Genomic DNA, 25700 nt, shown 5'->3' with positions numbered 1-25700 from the left:
TGAGTAGTGGGCACTGGCAGTGGGCACAGTACACTCTGTGGGCCTGACACACACTGGCAGGCAACTGCAATTATACAGTATACGTTCCATTGTACGCCATTGTTTCTAGGGGAGATTATACCAGTAATGGTGCCTTCATACACACTGAAGTTTACAAGAGCGTGTTTTAGACTTGTTTCTTTGATGATTATGGTATCCCATGGAAATCAATGGAGAAATGGGGCTTCAGAAGATCCAGAACACATACAGATTTTTAGAGTACACTGATACACTGATTTAAACTCCATAGGAATACATGGAAAACTATTAATGATGCTGGTTTTTCCGCAAATGCATTCCGTCAGATACAGGATAGGTCATCAGTATCTGGTTGGTGGGGGTCCGACACCCGGGACCCTCACCGATCAGCTTTTTCAGAAGGCAGCGGCCTTCTCTCAGCATTTCCTAGATCAGTGATGACATGTTCATCCATCACGTGGCCTTGGAGCAGCTCAGCCCCATTGAAGTGAATGGGGCTGAGCTGCGATACCAAGCACAACCGCTATACAATGTACAGGTGCTTTGTAAACTGCGAGAAGGCCGCAGCACTCACAGGAGCATCAGCCTTCTCAAAACAGCTGGTGGACCCCCACCGATCAGATACTGATGACCTATCCTGAGGATAGGTCAACAGTATCAAAATCTTGGCGAACTCCTTTAATGCGCCTTGGCTTAAAGGGATTTTCCAGGATTTTTATATTGAATGCCTATTCTGAGGATAGGCCATCAATATCAGATCAGATCTTACCGATCAGCTGTTCGGGATTAGCTCTGATACCAGAACTACACAGCTGCCATCCATTGTGTAGTGGACGAAGCTGGTTACTGCAGGGCTGCTCCCGGTGTGTAAGGCTAGGGCTACACGATGACATGTGTCGCGCAACACACAGGGCACAACTACACTGCAACATGTGTCGCGCGACACATAGGGCACAATTACACTGCAACATGTGTCGCGCGACACATAGGGCACAACTACACTGCAACATGTGTCGCACGCAGGGCTTTTTTTCTGGCGGAACGCACCGGAACGGCGTTCCGCCACCTTTTGACATCGCAGCCTGCCATGCTCCAGCATCACAGGCTGCGATGTATCAGTGGGGAGGGACTGGGAGGAGTAGCTGGGGGCCGGTGCGTTCCCTGTGCTCCGGCCCCCAGCTCCAGTACAGTTATAGAATGTGTAAAATTAATAATGATTCTATTCATGAGGCCCCCTCTGTAGTAGAACATTCAATATATCCATCCTACTCATTGCCTACTTTATGAATGAAGCAGGCGGCGCAGGCACGTGACGTCAGTCAGTGACGCTGCCGCTCGTCTGCCCGGCCGGCCTGGATTACGATAACAGCCCTGTGAGTAGGATGGATATATTGAATGTTCTACTACAGAGGGGGCCTCATGAATAGAATCATTATTAATTTTACACATTTTATAACTGTACTGGAGCGGCAATGGGGGGGGTCTGTGGATGGCAGTGTTATGGGGGGGGTCTGTGGATGGCACTGTTAAGGGGGGGGTCTGTGGATGGCACTGTTATGGGGTGGGGGGGTCTGTGGATGGCACTGTTATGGGGTGGGGGGGTCTGTGGATGGCACTGTTATGGGGTGGGCGGGCTGTGGCTGGCACTGTTATGGGGTGGGGGGGGCTGTGGATGGCACTGTTATAGGGTGGGGGGGTGTCTGTGGATGGCACTGTTATGGGGTGGGGGGGGGTCTGTGGACGGCACTGTTATGGGGTGGGTGGGTGTCTGTGGATGGCACTGTTATGGGGTGGGGGGGTCTGTGGATGGCACTGTTATGGGGTGGGGGGGGTCTGTGGATGGCACTGTTAAGGGGGGGTCTGTGGATGGCACTGTTAAGGGGGGGTCTGTGGATGGCACTGTTATGGGGTGGGGGGGTCTGTGGATGGCACTGTTATGGGGTGGGGGGTCTGTGGATTGCACTGTTATAGGATGGGGGGTCTGTGGATTGCACTGTTATAGGATGGGGGGTCTGTGGATGGCACTGTTATGGGGTGGGGGGGTCTGTGGATTGCACTGTTATAGGATGGGGGATCTGCGGATGCCATCCCCAGATCCCCCATTAACAGTGCCATCCCCAGATCCCCCATTAACAGTGCCATCCCCATCTGGGGGGTTTCTTTGCTGGGCTGGACTTTTATAGTCCCCCCAAATTTTACTTGCATCCCTGTTCTCTAAAGGGGCGGTTTTAGGGGCGGTCCTAGGGGTGGGTAGGGGCGTGGCCAGGGGAGGGGGGGCTGAGTTCCACCACCTTTTCTCTGAGAAAAAAAGCCCTGGTCGCACGACACAAAGGGCACAACTACACAACAATTTTTATAATGATATTCTATGGTGTCGCACTGCGACCTAGTGCGACAGTCGCAAAAAAATCCATCTTGTAGTCGCAGCATGTTGCAGTGCGACACAATAGACTATCATTATAAAAATAGTTGCGCGACACATGTTGCAGTGTAGCCCTAGCCTAAATGCCTGCTTTTTATGCTGCTTCTATGTTTGTAGAAATGGTGACCTGCAATTATGACAGTCACATGTCCTGCAGCATTACCCCCTAATGTATCCCTAGTATGCATTCACACACAGCAGAGAGCAGCATCATTACTGCAATACCGAAGCCTGAGACAGAAAATACATTCACGTGCTCAGTGATTCTTGGTATTTGGAGGGAGGAAACCGCCGTCATCAAAATTATGTCAAGGAGATTGTATTGTAAGACAGCAGCCCAGCAGGCGTGTGATTCCTGCAGCAGCCATACTGCCAACCATTACTGCTGCACCAATATTTATCTGCCGGGAACAACTAGGATTATGAAATCTTTCTGTAATTAATATAATTACCTTGAGCATTGACTCGAGTGAAATAGACCAGGGTTTCTTTTATTCATCCTACCGCATAGTAAAAGTACCAAAAATTCACAATATTAAGAGAGAGCACAAGATGACAATATTCGCACAAAAACTGTTTAATCTGTTTTTTGTGACCAATTACATGAGGCTCAGATCGGTGGCAGAGGTTTCATAGGACCCTCGGCTGTGGAGTCTGAGAAAAAGCAGGCAGCAGCATTTTGTCTGGCAGGATGCCGGAAGCCGTTGTAGTCCATGGGGTCTGATAGGCGTCACTGGGGTCCGTAATTTATGATGACACTATAATGTCTCATAGATGAACCAAGTTAATTTAGCTTTTAGACTGACCGCGAACAAGTTCCAAGCAAGTAGTAAAATTGTGCCAGGCAAACGGTGGACTGGCATCAGATAGTATAATGCCACCAGGCAGATATTGGACTTGTGCCAAGCAAGTAGTAAAATGGTATCAAGCAAGTAGTAGAATGGTACTAAGCAAGTAGTAGAATGGTACCACGCAGGTAGCAGACTGGTACTAAGCAAGTAGTAGAATGGTACCACGCAGATAGCAGACTGGTACTAAGCAAGTAGTAGAATGGTACCACGCAGATAGACGACTGGTACTAAGCAAGTAGTAGAATGGTACCAAGTAGATAGGGGACTGCAACCCAAGTGCCCCGGGCTTTAGTGTTATGCCACCTTTGTAAGTTTAATGTCTCCTGTGACCCTAAGACCCGTCACTGCTTTGAGCTGTGGGACACGATGTGTGAAGTCGCAGAGTCCTTGTCCATCTAAGAGAACCCGCATCTGTTGGTACTCACAGAGGATCTCCATCTAGAATGAAAACAATAACTTGTTATTACTCCGGGAGCAAATCAGACACACGGACATGGTACAGGGGACCGTTACTTTCTGTAAGAGCTTTCTAAAGTTTTGTATAATTTGCGTTTAATGAGGGGATGGCAATGATCTGGTTCTATAGGGCTCACGTGCTGGTAAAGGCTAAGTCAACCCCCAGGGCTCCCCTCTATATGCACTTACTCAAGAGCTTGCCCCTTTTGCCTCCACCTAACTTCTGCATTGATATTGCATAGCCCAATGTACACAATTTTTGGCTCCTTCTCCATGGAATCAAACATCCCAACCCATGTTCCTATAATCCCATGAGATATTCATATTTTTCCTTATATTTTGTGAAGATGTCATATGATATGATAAACCAGCTGCTGTTACTGGGACCTGGAGAACAATGTCATAGACCTGCAGAGGGTTCAGATGTGGGCAGCATAACTATAGATCAGCGGTCTTTTAGTCAAGTAATATCTAGTAATGTTTGGAGCCTTACCTTAAAGTTGTTTCCAGGAGTGAAGGGAAAATATGGAATTTTTTTCTCTTCTGCAACCCAAATTCCTGCAAACTTGGCATTTCGGATTATAGATCTGTCTTGGAAGTTGACTGTCAGTAGAAGAGCCACGTCTTCCTCCGCATCTTCGGGACTGCACAGCAAACTGACTGTAAAGCTGTGGACAGAACTGCAATGATCAATGCTCCCCCAAATGAAGGACTAAACACTTACTGATATGCTATCCATCTATACACAGGTAGGTGAAGCTCTGAGATCTTGGGTTAGAACATGCACCTGATTATTTGCACTAGTTTTTTTTATCTATGATCCATTTTGTTTATCTGCATAGGTTTAGAAAACCAAATTAATAGAGCGGTTTTCCAACTGGGGACACTAATTTAGTAGTCAGTGATCTAGAACAGTGTTCCCCAACTCCAGTCCTCAGGGCCCACCTAACAGTCAAGATTTGAGACTATCCCACAGAATGAATACCTGTGGTAAATCCTGATGCATTGAAACTAATTCTCACCTGCTGAATACTAAGAAAATCCTGAAAACCTGACCGTTAGGTGGGCCCTGAGGACTGGAGTTGAGGAACACTAGAACATCCATGTATTACATCAACAGCCGATTCATTTTAATTGTTATTGTGTAATGCTCTATTTTATTCTGTGACGGTACAGAGTAACTGAACACTTTTTGAAGTCATCTCTTAAATATTACAGCTGCTCACTTGTGGTCATGCAAGCAGGACATCCTATGGTCAATTTTTGAGGAACCCCCAAACTACTTATAACTGCTGGTTGCCTTTCAGAGAACCCCTAAGCAGGTTCCAATGAAATTCCAGAAATTGGTTAGGAAACTCTGCTGTAGAACGTTTGCAATGAAGATTTGAGCCCTGGAGCCCCCACTATCACGTTTTATACCCTAGTAAGTCTTACGAATGGGACAGTGATGGGCTGATGGAAGAATCCATCAAAGTTGTTTCTACCAGAGGAAGCAACCAACTTTAGAAAGGTTGCTTCAGCTGGTGGCTCCTCGTGGGTGGTGTGCACCTTTTAGTACTTCTTTCTGAACAGGCAACTCAACATTAGCAAAAATAGAACCCACCTACTGGCCAATCCTTCCATAATTTTCTCCTAAAAGACATAATAAAAGGGGTGTGGCGTAATGGGGGTCCACTGTTTTCGATACCTCTTGGCTCACAAGACCTCGAAGGATTGGAGACTGTTCTATTTTATTAACATATAGGTGACAGCACGTATTATGTATAAAAAAGGGACAGAAATAGTAAGGTGCACACGTGTGTGTATGTATATATATATCCGTGTGCACCTTATCTTACTGTTTCTGTCCCTTTTTTATACATAATATTATTTGTCCTAATTTATGGAATCTGATCACCTTTTAGACTTGAAAAAGTAGTGCTTTTCAACTCCGAAATGCGTTGTCACCTATATGTTAATAAAATAGAACCGTCTCCAATCATTCGAGGTCATGATTTTTGCGCCAAGAAATATCGAAAACAGTGGACCCCCATTACTCCGCACCCCTTTTATTGTATCTCATCACTCCTCTGGAGGATTGGCAACTCCACAAGTGAGGAGCGAACGATACCGGCAGCAGCGAGCATTATTTAAATACACGTCTACACTAGTGTTGTGCCTATGCTTGCACAACACCAAAAGGTGAGCATAATCACTTCTTTTAACCAATTGTCCAAAAATGATTACCCTATGAGCGCCTCTCCCCCTCTTTTGCCACATATGCTGTCCTACAAGACATAGGACGATGGTCCAGTTTTGATTTTTGCTATCCCCATTTAACCTATTTCTTTTACAGGGCTGATTTTAGGGGTGGCATCTAGAAGATGGGAACCCCGGGTGCAAGCTAAAATCAGCCTGTATTATTATAGTGGTATTTTTTAGGGACTGAATTATTATATTAGTGGGCTGTATATTGCGGTTTTGGCCCTTACATTTAAAGGGGTGACCTGGGTTAGACAAACATGGCTGCTTTCTACTATAAACAGCACTCAGTTTGTCCACAGGTTGTGCAAGGTGTTATAGTTCAGCCCCATTCACTTCAGTGGACTGTAATACCAGAGAAATCCCAGGCACAGTGGTCCTGTTGTTGGAAGAAGCGGCCATGTTTTTTTAACCCTGGTCAGCCCTTTCAAACTGTCTAAAAATGGCGAGGGAGCCCTAATTTGTCTGGTCACCCGGGGCCCCATTTTCTATAAAACTGCCCTGCCTTTTTGTATACCCCCTGTAAGAACAACATATATGGATAGCCCAAAACAAGCTAATAAAAAAATTGTACTAACTATACAGACAGATGTTACCATATGAAATGTACTGCTTTTCTTTTACCTCTTGGGTCTGACGTCTACAACTCCCATGATGGTGATCTTCATGGCTGGTTTCATCCCTCCTTTGATATCACCAACATATTTTTCTCCCTTCAATTTGAATACATTGAGGAATTAGCTTTATCAGGAGGGAATGATTGTAATTGTATGTGTCATGTTAATTTATTTTGTGCTTTGGCTTAAATTAGTTGCCTGGGAGATTTATATTGATGGCCTATCCTCAAGGTAGGTCATCAATATCTGACTCCCGTTACCCCCATGATCTTGAAGAGGCTGCAGCCTCCTCGCAGCTTACTAAGTACAGTGCCATACATTGTATAGTGGCTGTGCTTGGTATTGCAGCCTAGGCCCATTCATTTGAATGGGACTGAGCTGCACCCAGGCCATGTGAACGATGATCGTGACATCACTGGCCTAGAAAGAGGCCGCGACACTCTTCAAACAGCTGATCGGCGCGAGTGCCGGGAATCAGAACCGCACCGAACAGTTTTTTTTAGCAGTCTTTATTAATAAAAAAAGACATATACAAACCATTCAAATTTTTCATTGAAAATTACAATATAAAATTACTATTATTTTCAATTCCCCGTAATCACCCATTTCCCAAACCACCCTACCCTTGCGATGCGTTTTAAAGGCCCTCCATAATCCCACTCAGACAACAATAGTAGAAACATACAATTTGGGGGCAAGAAGGATTAGGGCTTCCAAGCCTCCCATATCTTAATCCACTTCTCCTCACCAGTGATGGTCAGTTCGAAGCGAACACATGCGTGCTGCCATCTTTAGTAAGGTAGACTCACCCATCCGGCGATGCACAGGTAACCCCTTACGTGTGCCGGGAGCTGGGCTGAAATCAAATGCAGTCACCGGGAGCAGGCAGTTCCGAGAACAGCCCGATGAAGGCCCCCGGCGGCTGTTCTCGGAACTGCCTGCTCCCGGTGACTGCATTTGATTTCAGACCGACTCCCGGCACACGCAATGGGTTACCTGTGCATCGCCGGACGGGTGAGTCTACCTTACTAAAGATGGCAGCCCGCATGTGTTCGCTGAACACTGCGAACTGACCATCACTGCTCCTATTTCTTTGCCTATATAGGACATTCTCGCCCACCGATCAGTTATTGATAGCCTATCCTGAGGATAGGTCATAATATTTTCCTCCTGGAAAACCCCCTTTAATAAAATTCTGTCTAAAAGCTGATGGCACAGTTTTGCACTTTTCCCATAGGCCAGCGGAATTAAATACATGTACAAGATGATACTAAATTAAAAGCGCCACCAAAAATTTCCATTAAAAAAAACATAAAACCAAGCATTTTCGATGCTTTTTTGTGTATGTTCTCTGAACATGTGACAAAAAGACCAATTTCTTCTATTATAGAGTCTCATTACAACTATAGAGTCTCATTATCCTGTTGGCCAGTAAAAGATATTCCGTGGTGACATTTTACTTCCACCTCACAGTCCTTCAGTGCAAGGATCCTGTATACAGCAGCCTAGACCTCAGCTTCCTGGACCTCTATGACGAGGACTTTAGAGCGAAGGGTGAGATGTTGGGCTTAGCTTGCTAAGTTTTTAGGTTCTTATGAAATAAAGGCTAGGGAGGACACAGTGAGGTAAGCCCTAGAGACAAAGATAACCACCCTAATGGCGGTCACAGATAAGGACGACTGGCGTTTAAATCTCCCGCCTACCGGCCTTTGACTCCAAGAACACAAGAAGTATATGCAGTGTCCTGTTACCTGATTGTCATAATGTTTATCCACGTTTTACTGCTCAGGTTTTGATGCTTTCTTGTGACAATTACAGAAAAATATTTTTTCAAAAGCTCCTACAACAAAAAAAACATGATATTTGAACGTGTGACAAAAAACACATTTATTATCGTGTCTGCGATATATGCTGTTTTGGGGCTCATGCACACTAACGTATTTGTTTTCCATGTTTGTTCTGTTTTTTGTTTTTTTTGCAGCCCATATGCAGAACCATTCACTTTAATGGGTCCGCAAAAAAGCCGGAAATGGCTCTGTGCGCATTCCGTTTCCATATGGCCGTTCCGCAAAAAAAGATAGAACATGTCCGACAAGGATACGCATTGTTACACTGGATCCGTCATCCGTGTTTTTTGCGCACTGAAAAATACGTACGTTGTGTGCATGAGTTCTTAGACGGTCGTCCCTTTCATGGAGACATGTGACTATTTTCAACTCACTTGCGCAACATTTTCATGCTCCTACTATTTAGCCCAGTCTTAGTGAATATGAACCTGTCGTACAGATAAAGATCCACCAGAGGTCAGCCTAATAGCAATATGCTTAGTCTAAGGGATCAGACCGTGCCTGTATTGCGGCCATATCACGGATGCGGACCCATTCCTCAGGATAGGCCATCAATAACTGATCGGCAGGGGTCCGACACCAGGCTCCCCTGCTGATCAGCTGTTTCAGAGTAGCTCCAGTGCTGGAAGTCCGCACCAGAACTACAGCTCCCTCCATTGTGTAGTGGACGGAGCTGGTAACTGCAGCACTGCTCCCACTGGAGTAAATGGTGTCGGACCCCCTCCAATCTGATATTAACAGCTTAACCTGATTACAATCCTGGTATACTGGCTTAGTTGCCCATAGCAACCAATCAGATTCCACCTTTCATTTTCCAAAGGAGCTCTGAATAATGAAAGGTGGAATCTGATTGGTTGCTATGGGCAACTAAGCCATTTTTCCTTTGCCCCAGTTTTGATGAATTTCTCTTCTCACTATTTTCAAAATCTCTGCTTGTTTTCAGTAAATGATAACCTAATGAAAGAAATGTGCTGTGAATGAACTGCATTTAAAGGGGTTGTCCCATCTTGGACATCTAGGATGTCCTCCCAATGTCTGATAGGTGCGGGTCCCACCTCGTTCTACACTTAGAACGGAGCCCGCAAAGTGCTGGAGGGCGAACGGCGCATGCGCGGCCGCCTACCATTCATTCCTATTGGAGCGCTGAAAATAGCTCAGCCATTTTTGGCAGTTCCATTGAAATAATTGGGAAGCGCGGCCACCGCTCCATTCACCTTTATGGGGCTGACAGAACTAGCTGAGCCAGCGCTTGGCTATTTTTGGAGCTTCCATAGGGATGAATGGAGGGCGGCGCTAATGTGCGGCGCACCCCCCGGCACTTTTCGGGCTCCTTTTTAAGTATAGGTGGGGGTCCCAGAGGTGGGACCTGCACCTATCAGACATTTAGAGCACATCCTAGCCATATGCCCCAAATGTCCAAAATGGGACAACCCCTTTAAATGCAGTCCATTCAAAGCACAGATGTCTCTTTCATCCGGTAAGACTCAGTTCACACCACTTCTGAACCCTGAGATGTATTTTAGGAGGATCTCCCACAGAGGGCTGGGACGTATCCCAATGTATAGGCATATGTGAACGCAGACCTATAGATGTAGTTGTTGGAAATATCTAGATTAGATGCAATTGTAGCAAATCATCAGCTCTGAGAAGTGTTATGTCTATATGGGTTTTTAGCCTCCTAGATGTAGACAAGAATCTTCTCAGTCGCTGACACCAAGCAGAGATCTTGAAAATAGAGCGTAGCAGAACTTTTCATTGGGTTTTGGTCAATGATCTGATGCCGCCATTGTCCCCTACTCACGTTTGTGCAGATGTCGGTCATGACGAGTGGCTGGTGCTGGCGACGCTGATCAGCGCGGATGTCGGATGGGAAGTTTTTGCTCGCCCTTCAGAAATAAACAGTGAGGAGGATGAGAGAGGAGCGCGGGGAGACTTATCTGTGCCGTGCAGTCCTAATACTGGGGGATGATCAGCTGAGGCACAACCACAAAGTGCGGCGTAACCATGGAAACGCTAAACTGCTGCCATGACAGGGCGCACGGCTTACAGGCAGTCACTTATGAAACATTCATTTCCAGTGCCCCATCTCTCCGTTACTGCGCGTTCTGCATAGCAGGGTGCCCCCAAATATTGTAATTACTATTATTTCCCTGTGACATAACACCATTAAACTGTTAGAGAGGATTACAACTCCCAGCATGCCCACCACAGGTTTACAGAAACACTACATAGAGGCAGTGGTGATGTGCTCGATGTCCTTCACCTCCATGATGGATGGTACAAGCGCTGTGGTTTTACCTGCTTAGCGGATCTTTATCAGGTCCAGTGGATGTAGTGGTATCGTGGAGGAGATGATGCGCCCGCTCAGGTTGGCCACCAGGTTCTTATTTTGGACGTTTCTGAAGAGTTCTCTACCGACTGTGACTGTCCAGACAGGGAATGTGGATGTCCTGACACTTGCTCTGTGCACACTTTACATCACGGACCGGACTGGGATTCACATGCAGCCAGTGCAACCCAACATACCTTCCCAGAAGTGCCAGACAAACAGCACATTGTGGCACAAAGTACCTCCCCAAATGGCACAAGGCAGTAATATAGTACCCACCCCTCCCTCATTGGCAGCATTTTACCCTTCCCACCTCTCCCCCACTAGCAGAGCATTTCCCTTTTTCCACCCCTCCCCCACTAGCAGAGCATTTCCCCATTCCCGCCCCCACTAGCAGAGCATTTCCCTCTTTCCACCCCTCCCCCACTAGCAGAGAATTTCCCGCTTTCCATCCCTCCCACAATAACTGCAGCATTGCCCCCCCTTCCCATCTCTCCCCTACTGACAGCAGTATTGTCCTTCTTTCTTCCCCTCCTCCACTGACAGTAGATTTTCTCCCTTCCTACCTACTGGCAGCAACATTCCCCATTCCCACCCCCAGGAGCCCAAATGTTGCTGGAGGTGGAAGGGAGAGAGTGTCAGGAGAGCTATCCAGGCTTCTCTCTCCTGGTCATGTATTTTATCCCAACACCCCCTGAAACTCCTGGGTTGCAGGAACTGTGGTCAAGAGAACTTGATGTCACCACAGGTCCTTCACTCCCTCTGGCCAAGAAAACTGCACTGATAAGGCAGTACTGGAAATATCAGTGCAGCTGTAGCTTTACCATGGTGGTTGGCCCCTGACTAAAAGGTCAACCAGAAATTTGTTCAGGGCATGTACTGTGTGGGAGTGAGGAGTTCACAATAGTTCTCTCCATGAGAGTGATGGCGTGAAAGATGCCAAATGATTATTTGTGAAAGAGTAAATGGGATCTGCCCAGAGGTGAGGCTCGGAGAGAGGACTGTCCATGCTACAGGCATTTACAATAGGGTACCAAATCGGCAGGCAGAAGAATGGTCGAGCAAGCAAAGGTCAGGGCAGGCGGCAAACAATCGTATTCTAAAAACAGGCCGAGGTCAGGGCAGGCGGCAAACAATCATAGTCAAAATACATGCCGTGGTCAGGGCAGGCGGCAAACAAGAATAGTCAAAAAACAGTCCGGGGTCGGGGCAGGCAGCAGTCAAAAAACATAGTCCGTTAGTCAGGCCGAGGTCAAAACTGAGAAAATCAATCCGAATAACAGCAGTGTGCTAAGATGGTACTCGCACGCTGCAGGGAGCTTCACCACTACATTACTATGCAGCACCAGGATATATTACCTTGATAAAAGGTACTCGGATCATAGATGAGATGTTTTCTCCCTCATCCCTCACAAAGTTTCTGGATGGAATGGCTTTCATGATCTCCCGAGCCTCGTAACTGATAGGGGCGCTTAGTCTGGTGTCATAGCGCGGTCTCGCAGTGACCTGAACGCGCGGTGGTAGGGCGTAAGGCGCACTGCGGACTGTAGATGTTACTGTCCCTGATAACAGTCTCAGAAACCTCCAGATAGATGGTAACCTGGGCATGTGGGGATGGGTCTGCACCTCACCTGGTGTTCTGGTGGGCTCCGGTACCTGATGTTCTTTCTCTTCCTGTGCTGCTATGATGGTCTCGGCAGGTGGTGTTGCCGGCGGTAATGGTGCTCCTCCCTGCAGTCGAAGGTATCGGCCAGTTTCCTGTCTAGGTGTTTCAGACGGTGATGTTATAAACGGCACGATACCTTCCAATCCTGCTGTCAGATGGCGCGTTGTGAAGCCAGATGTTGTTGGCTTCTGGCCGTACGGGGTCCTCCGGGGACGATAGATATGTCTCCGAGGCTGGAGTTTTCCTCCAGCCCCCGTAGCAGCCATGTGGCTGCCTCTTCCGCCACACACCAATAAAGGTGTATCTGGGGAAGGGGCGGGGGGGATGAAGGGGAAAAAAAACGGGATAAAAAGGTAAGAAATACAATAAATCGCTCGCTAAAAGTGGTCAGCCTCCTCTCTCCGCAATCCTCGCCTCACACTCACCGATCTCACCCAGTGTTCCAGGGCTCAAGGGCAACGCTTCTGTGATGTCATAAAGCCGCGCTCGGCAACAGGTTGCTAAACAACGGTGTCGCCCCCCATGGCAACCAAACCCACCCTAGCTGTGTAGGGCAGGAAACTGACATAAGGGGCAGATTTTTAACAGTGTTGAATCCAATGTGTTTTTCTTCCATCTTCTCAGTTCTATGAGGAGCCAACGGAGATGTTATATTCTTCACAGTCCAGAATTTGCAGGGACTTGGCCTCATTTTTAGTGACAATCCTGGCAAACCAGGGTAGAAAATGACACAAGCGTCGCCCAGAAGCGGGTGTTTACAGATGGGTTTGGGGGGTGGGGCTTAGTATACTAAGTGTTGCGGAGATTCAAGGTATACCCTCAATATCTTCACTTAAATCCCCTTGTAGCTGAAGAAGCAGGTCAATATCCAAGAGACAATTCCCCCAGTAACTGGACGACACACAGTTTGGGAGTCAACTGACTTTACGCGGCATGCGCACCTGGTGTCAAACCGCCAACAGCCTCATTTACATACAATACATAGATGACTATGGTACAAGGAGAAGTGGGGTCAGACAATAGCAAGGGCTGATGGGGGGTTGAGGGGGGACACTGCAGCTGGTTTAAACTGGTCTCCCAGTGTCCCTGAGACAACACCCTGCTGGGGAAACAATGGGACAGGAAAAGGGGGAGGGGAAGAGGTACAGACAAGAAAGACATTCTGTAAGTGGCTAGGTTTGCCACACTAAGTATGAAAGTCTCAATCTACCCATGTCATAGAGTCCTTTCTGACACTAGAAGAGCATGCTGGGAGTTGTAGTGCACATGCCCTTTGCAGTTGACAGATATAATTTGAAAAAAAAAGTCAGTTTGATGTTTTCTATTGAGGGGATGAGAGAGAAGTGATAGCGCCCCCAACAGCTTTTCCTCACCGCCATATGTACTGGCCATGGGTGAGAGGTGGCTGTATTATACAGCTGTCACCCTGTTTAACCTCTTATCGACCAAGGCATCTGTGTGATTAGAGAAGGGGCCCCTTCTGTCACCCCTGCTCCTGTGACACAATCGCCTGATACTGACGGGTTACATTGGCAACCAGGGGCCCTAAAATATATCCCCAATATCTGCCCATGAAGTAAACCTATTAAAAAAAAAAATATGAAAAGTTATCGTTCTCAGTGTTTTTAAATGTTTTTTACTGTGTAAAAGTAGTAAAATATGCTGTAGCATGGTGAATATAAGAGGAAAACCCAACACCCCCATATGACTGGAATTGTAGTTCCTTTCCAAATATCCTACTCTGCAAGAAAATAAAAGTTTTTCAATAATATGTACCCCAATATGGTATTAAAAAATATATCCCATCCTGAAAAAAAAACAACCCTCATACGGCAAAGTCAATGGGGAACTGGGAAATAAACAGGTGATCAGTGTCGAAAAGGCAGAGGTGAAAAAGCCCCCAAAAATAGACCATGATGAGTCCAGCGCTTACGCGCTACATTGTGTGGTGCGAAATGTATGCAATTCTGAATGCTAAAAGCCCCTATGCAAAAAGTGTGTCCCCGTGTCTTCAGAAATGGCAAGAAAAAACTTGATGAAGATAGATCTAACACATACATCACATACAGTCAGGTCCATAAATATTGGGACATCGACACAATTCTAACATTTTTGGCTCTATACACCACCACAATGGATCTGAAATGAAACGAACAAGATGTGCTTTACCTGCAGACTGTCAGCTTTAATTTGAGGGTATTTACATCCAAATCAGGTGAACGGTGCAGGAATTACAACAGTTTGCATCTGTGCCTCCCACTTGTTAAGGGACCAAAAGTAATGGGACAGAATAATAATCATAAATCAAACTTTCACCTTTTAAACACCTCAGCCCCCCTAGCTTAAACACCCTTAATGACCAGGCCACTTTTTACACTTCTGCACTACACTACTTTAACCGTTTATTGCTCGGTCATGCAACTTACCACCCAAATGAATTTTACCTCCTTTTCTTCTCACTAATAGAGCTTTCATTTGGTGGTATTTCATTGCTGCTGACATTTTTACTTTTTTTGTTATTAATCGAAATTTAACGATTTTTTTGCAAAAAAATGACATTTTTCACTTTCAGTGTTTTACGGATCCGATCCATGTATCCGTGGATCCGTAAAAAACATACGGACGTCTGAATAGAGCCTTACAGAGGGGTGACCAATGACAGGGGGGTGATCAATGACAGGGGGGTGATCAGGGAGTCTATATGGGGTGATCACCCCCCTGTTATTGATCACCCCCTGTAAGGCTCCATTCAGATGTCCGTATGTGTTTTGCTGATCCGATCCATGTATCCGTGGATCCGTAAAAAACATACGGACGTCTGAATAGAGCCTTGCAGGGGGGTGAGCAATGACAGGGGGGTGATCAGGGAGTCTATATGGGGTGATCACCCCCCTGTCATTGATCACCCCCCTGTAAGGCTCCATTCAGATGTCCGTATGTGTTTCGCGGATCCGATCCATGTATCCGTAAAAAACATACGGACGTCTGAATGGAGCCTTACAGGGGGGTGATCAATGACAGGGGGGTGATCAGGGAGTCTATATGGGGTGATCAGGGGTGAATAAGGGGTTAATAAGTGACAGGGGTGGGGGGTGTAGTGTAGTGGTGTTTGGTGCTACTTATTACAGAGCTGCCTGTGTCCTCTGGTGGTCGATCCAAACAAAGGGGACCACCAGAGGACCAGGTAGCAGGTATATTAGACGCTGTTATCAAAACAGCGTCTAATATACCTGTTAGGGGTTAAAAAAATCGCATCTCCAGCCTGCCAGCGAACGATCGCCGCTGGAAGGCTGGAGATCCACTCGCTTACCTTCCGATCCTGTGAACGTGCGCGCCTGTGTGTGCGCGTTCACAGGAAATCTCGCGTCTGCGCAGGGCTGCCGCCTCCGGAACGCGATCCTGCGTTAGGCGGTCCGGAGGCGGTTAATCTCTGTTTTGTCCCCTATCAGGGGCTGGTGTATGGAATAGATTTTAGGAACCAGGAGATGAAAAAAGATGGTTGGTCGGTCCTCTTACTTCCAATTTGGGGCACTGCGCGTGCGCCGTGCAATGTACTGTGCCACCCGATATGAGTGGTGTGTTAAGTAGTACTATTCTTATCAGTTTAATCCCTGTTACGTCCCCTATCAGAAGACGTGTATCGAATAGATTTTAGACAACCGCAGAGTTGTCAATAGTTGATATAAATTTTATTCCTCTATGCGTCAATCTTGGTGTAGTGATGACTGTGCTCGTGCGCATGTTTGGGAGATTGCAGGCGATGGCGGTTTTTCAAAGCCTATGGTCGTGCTGAGGTAGTTCAGTGACAGTTAAGTGACCCAGAAAACAATGATTCTGCCGTGTGGGCCCATTGTTGGCCTAGTAGGCTTTAATGATCACCTTAGATGATCACAAAGAAAATTAATGTTTTTTTTATGCAAAATTATCCAGCCGATCGCTTTTGGTCTGTTCACAATGAAGCAATGACCTTATCACCTGGGATGTGCCAACATTGCCAACACACTCATAGAGGTGATTGCTTCATTGTGATACGCAAGCCCCTTCACCACAACAAGGTAACGATCACAAAGGGGAATTGACACATAAATGTGCCTTTTTTTTTTGTTTTTGTTTTTGCAGCCACAGTGCAGCACCAGAGGCCAGAAAAATTAGGCATGTACACATGCCTGAAAAATTAGGTATTGTTTTGGAACTGCTGCATCCTTTCCGACTTCCGGTAATTCGGTAACATTTCAGCCACATTCTGCTTATACCGCGGGTCTAGTAGCGTGGCCACCCAGTACAGGTCGTTCTCCTTCAGCCTTTTTATACGAGGGTCCCTCAACAGGCATGACAGCATGAAAGACCCCATTTGCACAAGGTTGGATGCTGAGCTTCTCATGTCCCGTTCCTCATCCTCACTGATCTCATTGAAGGTCTGTTCTTCCCCCCAGCCACGTACAACACCACGGGTACCAGATAGGTGACAATGAGCACCCTGGGATGCCTGCTGTGGTTGGTCTTCCTCCTCCTCAAAGCCACATTCCTCCTCTGACTCCTCTTCCTCAGACTCCTCTTCCAGCGTTGCCACAGGTCCAGCAAGCGATGATGATAAGGCTGTTTCTGGTGGTGATGGTGACCACAACTCTTCCTCTTCACGCTCATCTACGGCCTGATCCAGCACTCTTCGCAGGGCACGCTCCAGGAAGAAAACAAATGGGATGATGTCACTGATGGTGCCTTCGGTGCGACTGACTAGGTTTGTCACCTCCTCAAAAGGACGCATGAGCCTACAGGCATTGCGCATGAGCGTCCAGTAAAGTGGCAAAAAATACCCAGCTCTGCAGAGGCTGTCCTAGCACCCCGGTCATACAAATACTCGTTGACGGCTTTTTCTTGTTGGAGCAGGCGGTCGAACATTAGGAGTGTTGAATTCCAACGTGTCGGGCTGTCGCAAATCAAGCGCCTCACTGGCATGTTGTTTCGCCGCTGGATGTAATTGCAGCGGCGGTGGTGGCGGCTGTGTGCTGTGGGGCAGGGGAGGGAGAGGTGTGTCCCTCCCCTGTTCTTCTGATAGGCCGCAGGCACTAATGCCTGCAGCCTTTCAGAGACCGGCTCAGGCAGCGCGATGACGTCATTATCATCGCGCCGCCTGAGCCGGGCAGCACACAGCAGGGACACAGGCCAGAAGAGGCCTGCATCGCTGCTGATGGAGCCAGGTAAGTATTAGTGTTTTGTTTTTCTTTGTGGGGGGGGGGGGGGGGGGGGAGCTGGCACTATGGCTATGGGGGGGAGCTGACACTATGGGGGGGCTGGCACTATGGGGGAGAGCTTGCACTATGAGGGGAGCTGGCACTATTGGAGGAGCGGGCACTATGGGGGCATTTCTTACTGGCACTTTATGGGGGGCACTATAGGGGAGAGCAGCACTATGGGGCATCTGGTGTTACTATAGGGGCATTATTTGGGGGCACTATGGGGAATTGGGGGCTCTAAAGGGGCCTTTTCTATTGGAACATTATGGGGGGCACTATGGCATTTGGTGGCACTAAGGGGGCATTTTTTACTGGCACATTATGGGAGGCACTATGGGGAGAGCGGCACTATGGGGCATTATTTGGGGGCACTATGGGGGAGTGGAGCACTATTGGGGCATATGGTGGCACTAAGAAGGGGCATTTCTTTACTGGCACATTGTGGGGGAGAGGAGCACTATAGGGGCATCTGCTGGGGGCACTAATAAGGGGCATTTTTTTACTTGCATATTATGGGGGACACTATGGGGAAGGGGGAGAGGAGCACTATGAGGGCATTTACTGGGGCACTATATAGGGGTATTTTATACTGGCATACATTATGGGGACATTAGCTCAACTGCGGGCACTAAGCGGGGTATTTTATGTACTGTCATATTATAAGGAGAATTATTACTACTAGGGGGTATTATGGGGGCTTTACTACTGCTGGGGGGCTATGAGGAACATGATTACTAGGGCACTATAGGGGCATTATTACTACTAAGTGTGCTCTGGCAGAGAATTATTTCTATTGGTGGGATTTTGGGGAGCACTGTTACTTTGGGGGCACCCTGGCATAGTATCAGCTTAGCACAATTATTTTTGGGGGACATTATCTTTATACTATTAGTGTCTGGGCACAATTATTTTTTAGAGCACTGTGTGCCAATAATTGTTTAAGGGGGCACTATCTGTGTGGTAGCAGTATTTCCAGGGGGACTGTTTCTGCAGTATAGTATTGGGGGCACAGCGGGCACAGTATTGGGGGCACTATCTATGTGGTAGCAGTATTTCCAGGGGGACTGTTTCTGCAGTATAGTATTGGGGGCACAGTGGGCACAGTATTGGGGTGGCAGGAAAGGGTGTTCAGAAGAAGTGAAGATGATGGAAATGTGGGAAACTAATGTCTGTTTGTCAATCTCTGCAGAGACGGGAGATGGCAGAAAAATCATCATGGCGGTCTGGTCTGAATGGAGAAGATAAAGAAAGAGAACGTCTACAACAAAGGTGACATCACTGGATGTAAGAGGTATGTGGCGCTATGTAGGAGAGGAGATGCTCCGGCTCCCCCCCCCATTCCCTGCCATTTGCAGAAGGAGGATTCAGAGCTGGGTGAAGACGACGAAAGGGGGCAGCAGGCCACGGGCGGGTGGCAGATGGTGGGGGGAACCACAGGCCTTGAGCAGGATCAGGGGAGGGAGGAGAGCGGAGGAGCTTCCTGGCTGTAGCCGGCTGCTGTCTATTGTATATTGTGAAGCAGGCAGTGCAGCCAGGACAGGCCTCAACTATAGAATGTCAGCTGTACAGTGTTTGTTGGGAGTGGCCTATTATATGTAGGAGGGGCTTTTAATAATGGGCGGGGCTAAAATGGGCCACTTGACTGGATTTGCCCCCCAGGACTAAGGCTGCCAGCCCTCCCCTGCGTGACACTGTCGTATCCGGGATGTGGAATAGCCCCTGGGGAGCTGGGGGGGGGGGGGTGCAGTTGATGTGGAGCAAGACGCAGCAGCAGAAGAGGACTCAGCCGAGGAGGTTAGCGAAGAGGATAGAGTAGGAGGAGTAGAGGAGGTGGCAGCAGGCCTGTGTCACCAACTCCTCTGCAGAGCCACGCATTCCATGCTTGGCAGCCGTCAGCAGGTTTACCCAATGCGCAGTGTACGTGATATTCCTGCCCTGACCGTGCTTTGCAGACCAGGTATCAGTGGTCAGATGGACCCTTGCCCCAACACTGTGTGCCAGACATGCCATGACTTCCTTTTCCACAATAGAGTACAGGTTGGGGATTGCCTTTTGTGAAAAATAATTTCGGCCGGGTACCTTCCACTGCGGTGTCCCAATAGCTACAAATTTTTTGAAGGCCTCAGACTCCACCAGCTTGTATGGTAAAAGCTGGCGGGCTAAGAGTTCCGACAAGCCAGCTGTTAGACGCCGGGCAAGGGGGTGACTCTGTGACATTGGCTTCTTACGCTCAAACATTTCCTGGACAGACACCTGACTGTAGGCAGATGAGCAGGAACTGCTGAAGTTGAGAGGCGGAGTGGCGGGTGGTTGAGAGGGGCAAGGAGGACAGCAGTGGTTGACCTGGCTGAAGATGCTGGACCAGGAGGAGGATGGTGGCTTTGAGTTTCTGTGCTGCTTGTACTCATGTGTTGATCCCATAGGCGTTTGTGATGTGAGATCATGTGCCATTGCAAAGCAGTTGTACCTAGGTGGGTGTTGGACTTCCCACGACTCAGTTTCTTTTGGCACAGGTTGCAAATCGCATCGCTGTTATCAGAGGCAGACACACACACAAAAAATGCCACACTGCTGAGCTTTGCAATGACGGCATTCGGGTGGTGGCAACAGCATGCGTTGATTGGCGTGCTGTCTGGCTGACCCCGGGTGCCGATACATGCTGTCTGACTGTGCCACTAGCTCCTTGCATCGACCTCCCCCTGCTTCCAACTCGTCTCCTCCTCCTGTCTGTCTCCCCATTGGAACTTTCGCCCTGTTCTTCTTCTCTTCGGGCGGGCACCCACGTGACATCCACGGACACATCGTCATCATCAACCGCTTCACTTGTATCTGACAACTCAGCAAAGGAAGCAGCAGCGGGTACAACATCATCATCATCACACCGTACGTCCATGTGTGTAATGCTGCCTGACTGAGACATATCCCTGTTATCTACATCCTCTGGCAATAATGGTTGCGCATCACTCATTTCTTCCAACTGATGTGTAAATAACTCCTCTGACAGATCAAGTGAAGCGGCTGTGGTGCTAGTGGTGGTGGCGGCAGGCGGGCGAGTGGTAACTTGAGAGGTGCCTGAAGCTGAGCTGGAGGAGGATGGTGCGTCAAGTTTCCGAGCGGAAGCTGTAGAATGATTGGGTGCCCTGTGTTAGCCAGTCAACTATGTCCTCAGAACTTTTCAAGTTCAGGGTACGTGGCCTCTGAACACTGGGCATTATTCTAGGGCCAAAGGAAATCACAGCACCACGACCACGACGGCCCCTGCGGGGTGGCCTGCCTCTGCCTGTCATTTTTTTTTAGATTAGTGGTACTATGCGTGCAAGGTACTGTGCCACCCGATATGAGTGGTGGGCAGTGGGCACAGTACAGTCTGTGGGCCTGACACACACTGGCAGGCAACTGCAATTATATTACAGAGAAAAAAATGTATTACTTTTTTAACTGCAAGCTACTGTGCCACCAGATATGAGTGGTGGGCACTGGCAGTGGGCACAGTACACTCTGTGGGCCTGACACACACTGGCAGGCAACTGCAATTATATATATATATATATAAAAAAAATTAAAAAAAAGCAGACAGATGTACTAGCCCTAAAAAGGGCTTTTTGGGGTGCTGTCAGGACGCTGTCCTTACAGCAGAGATCAGATGAGTCTTTGAGGACTGGAGTGGACACAGAACACTGGCCTAGCTAACGATTTCCCTATTAATTCAGCACCAGCAGCAGCACTGTCCCTGCTCTCACTAACACTGCAGCTTCAGAATGAATCTAAGATGGATGCTGTCCTTGCTTTTTGATAGGAGATGGGAGGGTCTGGGAGGGAGGGTCTGCTGCTGATTGGCTGGAATGTGTCTGCTGACTGTGAGGTACAGGGTCAAATTTGCTCAATGATGACGTATAGGGGGCGAACCGAACATCGCATATGTTCGCCCGCCGCGGCGAACGCGAACAAGCGATGTTCGTCGGCGAATAGTTCGGGACATCTCTAGTCTCCGTTGGCGAATGGTCCATTTGCTAAGCACTGGGACTTTATATACAAGTAAATATACAGGAAAGAATGTTTCCTAACAATTTTTCCTACGTCTAAAATCTATTTTATCTTCGATTTTGTGCGTATTATTGTCAGTCTGTGAAAGTGGCGTACTACTCGGACAACATCGTTCCCAGCAGCGACATGGGAGTCCAAGATGCATCCAGACATCCCCCCCCATGCTGTTCCTGAACCATTTCAGTGGTGTTTCCATCAATTTCTAACCTTTTCCTATTAACCAGGCACCCTCCCCTCTTCAGAGCAGGGGGTGCCTGGTTTAATGCTCGGATTCTCCCATTGACTTCCATTATACTCGGGTGCTCGGTAGAGCACCCAAGCATCCCGATGTGTTCGTCCAGAGCACCCGAGCACTTTGGTGCTCGATCAACACTAGTATGGATGCATCAGCTGCTGGACATCCTCAACTGTTTGAAAGGTACCGTGGTTATATAAATATGTACTGCACTTAGTTCTGGTACTATATGTATGCAGCAACTGGGACAGCAGGGGCATTGTGTGAGTGTGGTCGTCTGATGGTGGTAGTAGTTGGTACTCATGTTTCTGTAGCTTTTGTGTTACAGGAATGTGCTCTACTCTATTCTAGGTCCTACAACCATGTGTCCAGGCAGTTGTCTCATCCCACATCAACTTCCCCACTGTGGAGGATGCATGCAGGACTTTTTTTTCTGTCTAAAATAACAGATCTCTGAAATGTGCATAACTGATGCTTAGGATCCATTTTTTTTTTTTTCTGATGGATCAGGCTGGCTTCACATTATAGTTTCAGCGGTGCACTACATCAATGGCCGCCATGTACATGCGGCCCTGGTCATTCTTGATCAGGAAAAAACCTTTGATTGAGACTTTCATGAGGCAAGACTTTTTTAACAAGCCGTGTTTGGGCAGAATGTTCTGTTTGTATGTGGGAACCTGTCATCAACTTTATGCTGACCTCCCTGAGGGCAGCATAAAATAGTGACAGAAATGCTGATGTCAGCGCTGTGAAAAGTAAGTGGTTGCTGAGAATCAGCATCATAATCATTGCAGCCCAGGCCTTGAAAAGAGTCAAATTTACCTGAGAAGAGTCCTGGTTATTCATAATCTCCTGCTCTCCCGCCCATCTGCTGATGACTGGCAGTTCTCTCCTACAGAGAACAGGAGAAAACTAGGTAGAAGACTGTCAATCATCAGCAGGTGGGCAGGGAGAGCAAGAATTTATGAATAACCAGGACTCTTCTCAGGTGGCCGTGACTCTTTTCCAGGCGCAATGATTGTGATGTTGGTTCCTGGCAACCTTTTACTTTTAACTTTTAAATGACAGACCTCTGAAATCAACTCACTTGTCTCTACTTTATTCAGCCGTTAGTATGGGCAGCATAAAGTTGATGACAGGTTCCCTTTAAAATGTGCCTGCAGAGATTATTCCTATGATGCCAACTGGAAGTATCCCTGACCAATCTAGTCAATCTAAGGTTGCACCCATTCTAAGTCCTTTTTCAGATAGGAGTGAATTTCAGTTACAGGAAAATGTGAGATTTCTAGCATCTTTTTATAATGTATGAAATCTGCTGTACCCAGTATCCCCAGTAGTGACATCAATTATACCCGATGAGTAGAATTCCCAATTGAGAGGACTTACCTATGCTGTTTTGTAGAGAATTAGTTTTAAAAAAAATGGAGAGTTTTCTCCTGTTATTAGTGAGATTTAGAAGGTTTAGTCCAATGTAGAGCTGGGGATTCTTTCTCTAAAGATTGTAGCTTCAACATGTTGTGCTTTTTCATAAGTGTATAAAACATTTATCTAAATATCCTAGTTATAGTGGATTTGATTATATATATCTATAAGAGGCCATATTGTTATATTCACCATTTGTATGTATAATGATGGCTTAGAGAGAGTTCATGGGAAGGACAGTTCATGTTTCTTCTCATGGATGTACCAGTCTGAAAAGAGGCCTTCTTGTCTCCATATAAATTTATGGCTGGGTTAAGAGTAAGCTCTAGAAGCAGCTGGTGCTAATTAACTCTACAGTTTGGTATCTATTAATGAGTAGTGATGAGCGGCAGGGGCTATATTCGAATTCGCGATATTTCACTATTATTTTGTAGAATATTCGTCATATATTCGCGAATTTCAAGAATTCAAATGCGAAAAATTGGCAATGTGAAAATCTCATAATGCGAATTTGTAACGTGAAATACAGGCGTGGGTCACTTTGGCTACATTTTTCAAGCTGTTAGAAGTTTCATGAGTTTCTCCTGAGACTGGAGAAAATGGTTGGCATGGCAGAACATTACAATAGCTTTATATGCAGATAGAATTAAGTGCTCCAATATATTCGCGATTGAGCTAATCGGCAGTGATTAGAATATTTTTTCGCACTATGTGCTACTTCACCTTTTAGCAGGTCTGACTACAGATTACTGATTGGTGCACTAACTATTGTTGTGAACTTGACATTGCTTCCTTCTCATTGGCCCACAAGCAAGAAGCAGAGAGGAATCATGTGTTCAGATGGAAAAAAATGGCAAATATTCGATATAATGAGTATAGTGTATAGCACTATATTCTAAATATTCGTGAATTCTCGAAGTGCCGATATTCGCAATAGAAATTCGCTATTCGAATATTCGTGCTCAACATTATTAATGAGGCAGAAAATCTGTGGTACCTATATACACTTATAATCAAACTAAGTTTTGTATAAGAAAATCAATAAGACATATGTATTGTTTTATATTGTTACGTCTTATTAAGGACATTTATTTATTTGCTATCCTATATATATTCTTAGGAACGCATATATTCCTATTATATGATGAAGACAGTTTGGGTATGGACTTTGTTAATGAGTATCTGTAAACATGTGGTGTTCAATTAACCGTTGGTATAGCAGAGGAGGCACAGATATCTGTGAGAAAACAAGCTCATCATTTTATTATCTATAACATAAATTTAGGAGTGTGAGAAACATTCAAGGGGCGCCTAGAAGTCTGTCCTTAATTGGCAAGAAGTGTCAGAATTAATCCCTCTGGCTTTGATTTAGGTTCAGATGTCAAATATATAGAATGCAAGATAAAGTCAGACTTACGTAGTTAACTCTTTATAGTATGATGCTAATAGCTTATACAACAGTGACACCTAGGTATGAGTAGGTGACATTAAAACAGGAGCAGAAGTGAATTCTGGGTAATGTAGTGACATCACCACCCTTATCACATGTACACGCCTATCCGACAGTGATTGGAAAGTTTCAAACTAGGAAGGTGTGTCTAACTGATAAGTTTGTGATCATAAACCACACACACGAGGGAAGGGGACCACCACCAACAAGAAAGAAAGGAGAGACCCCAGGAGAAAAATCCAGATGACCAGAACGTACTTTAGAGCTGACCTCCCTTAACTTTGTTTCGTGTAGTATTGATATAAATTAATCAGCCTAATATTTAGCAAACTCCCCGCTGTTGGCAGATGTATAGTTGTTAAAAGTGCTACATCAATGTTGTTAATATTCAGCAAAGATGCATATTTCTGAAGAAAAGACCTAAATATTGATTTCAGAGGTAACGCTCCCATTGGAATAATTTCATTCGATAGTCAATACCAGGCTTGATAATTTATATTGCTACCCTATTATCCGAGATTTGTCATAGTTGGGTGCAGAGCAAGGGTTCGTATCTTTTATTAACGTTATTGAGTTTTTATATCTAAAATTGTGGTCAAGACGGATTGTATTATATTATTATGTCTGAGAGGTACTGTGTATACGCTGATATTTGTGTTGGTGCCATCTTGTGGCAGATTTTGGGTATTATATTTTACTAACTATCATTGGTCTTATATTCATTGTTATTGATTGTATATAAATTATTGTATAATAAATCATTTATATTTTTGCATAGATGCTTGTATCTTGTTTTACTGATTGCACAATATAATTAAATAAACAATCAAACTCTTTTTGAGTTGTCATATATGTCCACCTCGAGGAT

The 25700-nt window shown here is 46.4% G+C and overlaps 1 protein-coding gene across 1 annotated transcript; it reads right to left on the bottom strand.

Annotated features, from left to right (window-relative positions):
• Window positions 1-4026: 4026 nt before the first annotated feature.
• Window positions 4027-10308, bottom strand: LOC120981469 (galectin-related protein-like). The gene is made up of 4 exons (XM_040411009.1): window positions 10254-10308; window positions 6613-6701; window positions 4241-4415; window positions 4027-4155 (listed from the first exon to the last, which is right to left on the bottom strand). Exons 1-4 carry the CDS (start codon window positions 10272-10274, stop codon window positions 4027-4029), a joined length of 414 nt encoding a protein of 137 aa, XP_040266943.1. The 5' UTR covers window positions 10275-10308.
• Between the last annotated feature and the right edge of the window lie 15392 nt (window positions 10309-25700).

The sequence above is a fragment of the Bufo bufo genome, chromosome 11 (assembly GCF_905171765.1).
Source record: "Bufo bufo chromosome 11, aBufBuf1.1, whole genome shotgun sequence".
Lineage (NCBI taxonomy): Eukaryota > Metazoa > Chordata > Amphibia > Anura > Bufonidae > Bufo > Bufo bufo.
The sequence above is the reverse complement of the archived record's forward strand: the minus strand, read 5'-3'. Positions and strand labels throughout refer to the sequence as shown.

Excerpts from the sequence above, each read along its gene's own strand:
- LOC120981469 (XM_040411009.1), bottom strand. The coding sequence starts at position 10,274 with ATGACCGACATCTGCACAAAC. Across the intron at positions 4,416-6,612 it reads GTAGACGTCAGACCCAAGAG|CTTTACAGTCAGTTTGCTGT; the intron begins GTAAAAGAAAAG and ends TTCTGTCCACAG. Across the intron at positions 4,156-4,240 it reads CTCCTGGAAACAACTTTAAG|GTCTATGACATTGTTCTCCA; the intron begins GTAAGGCTCCAA and ends AACCCTCTGCAG.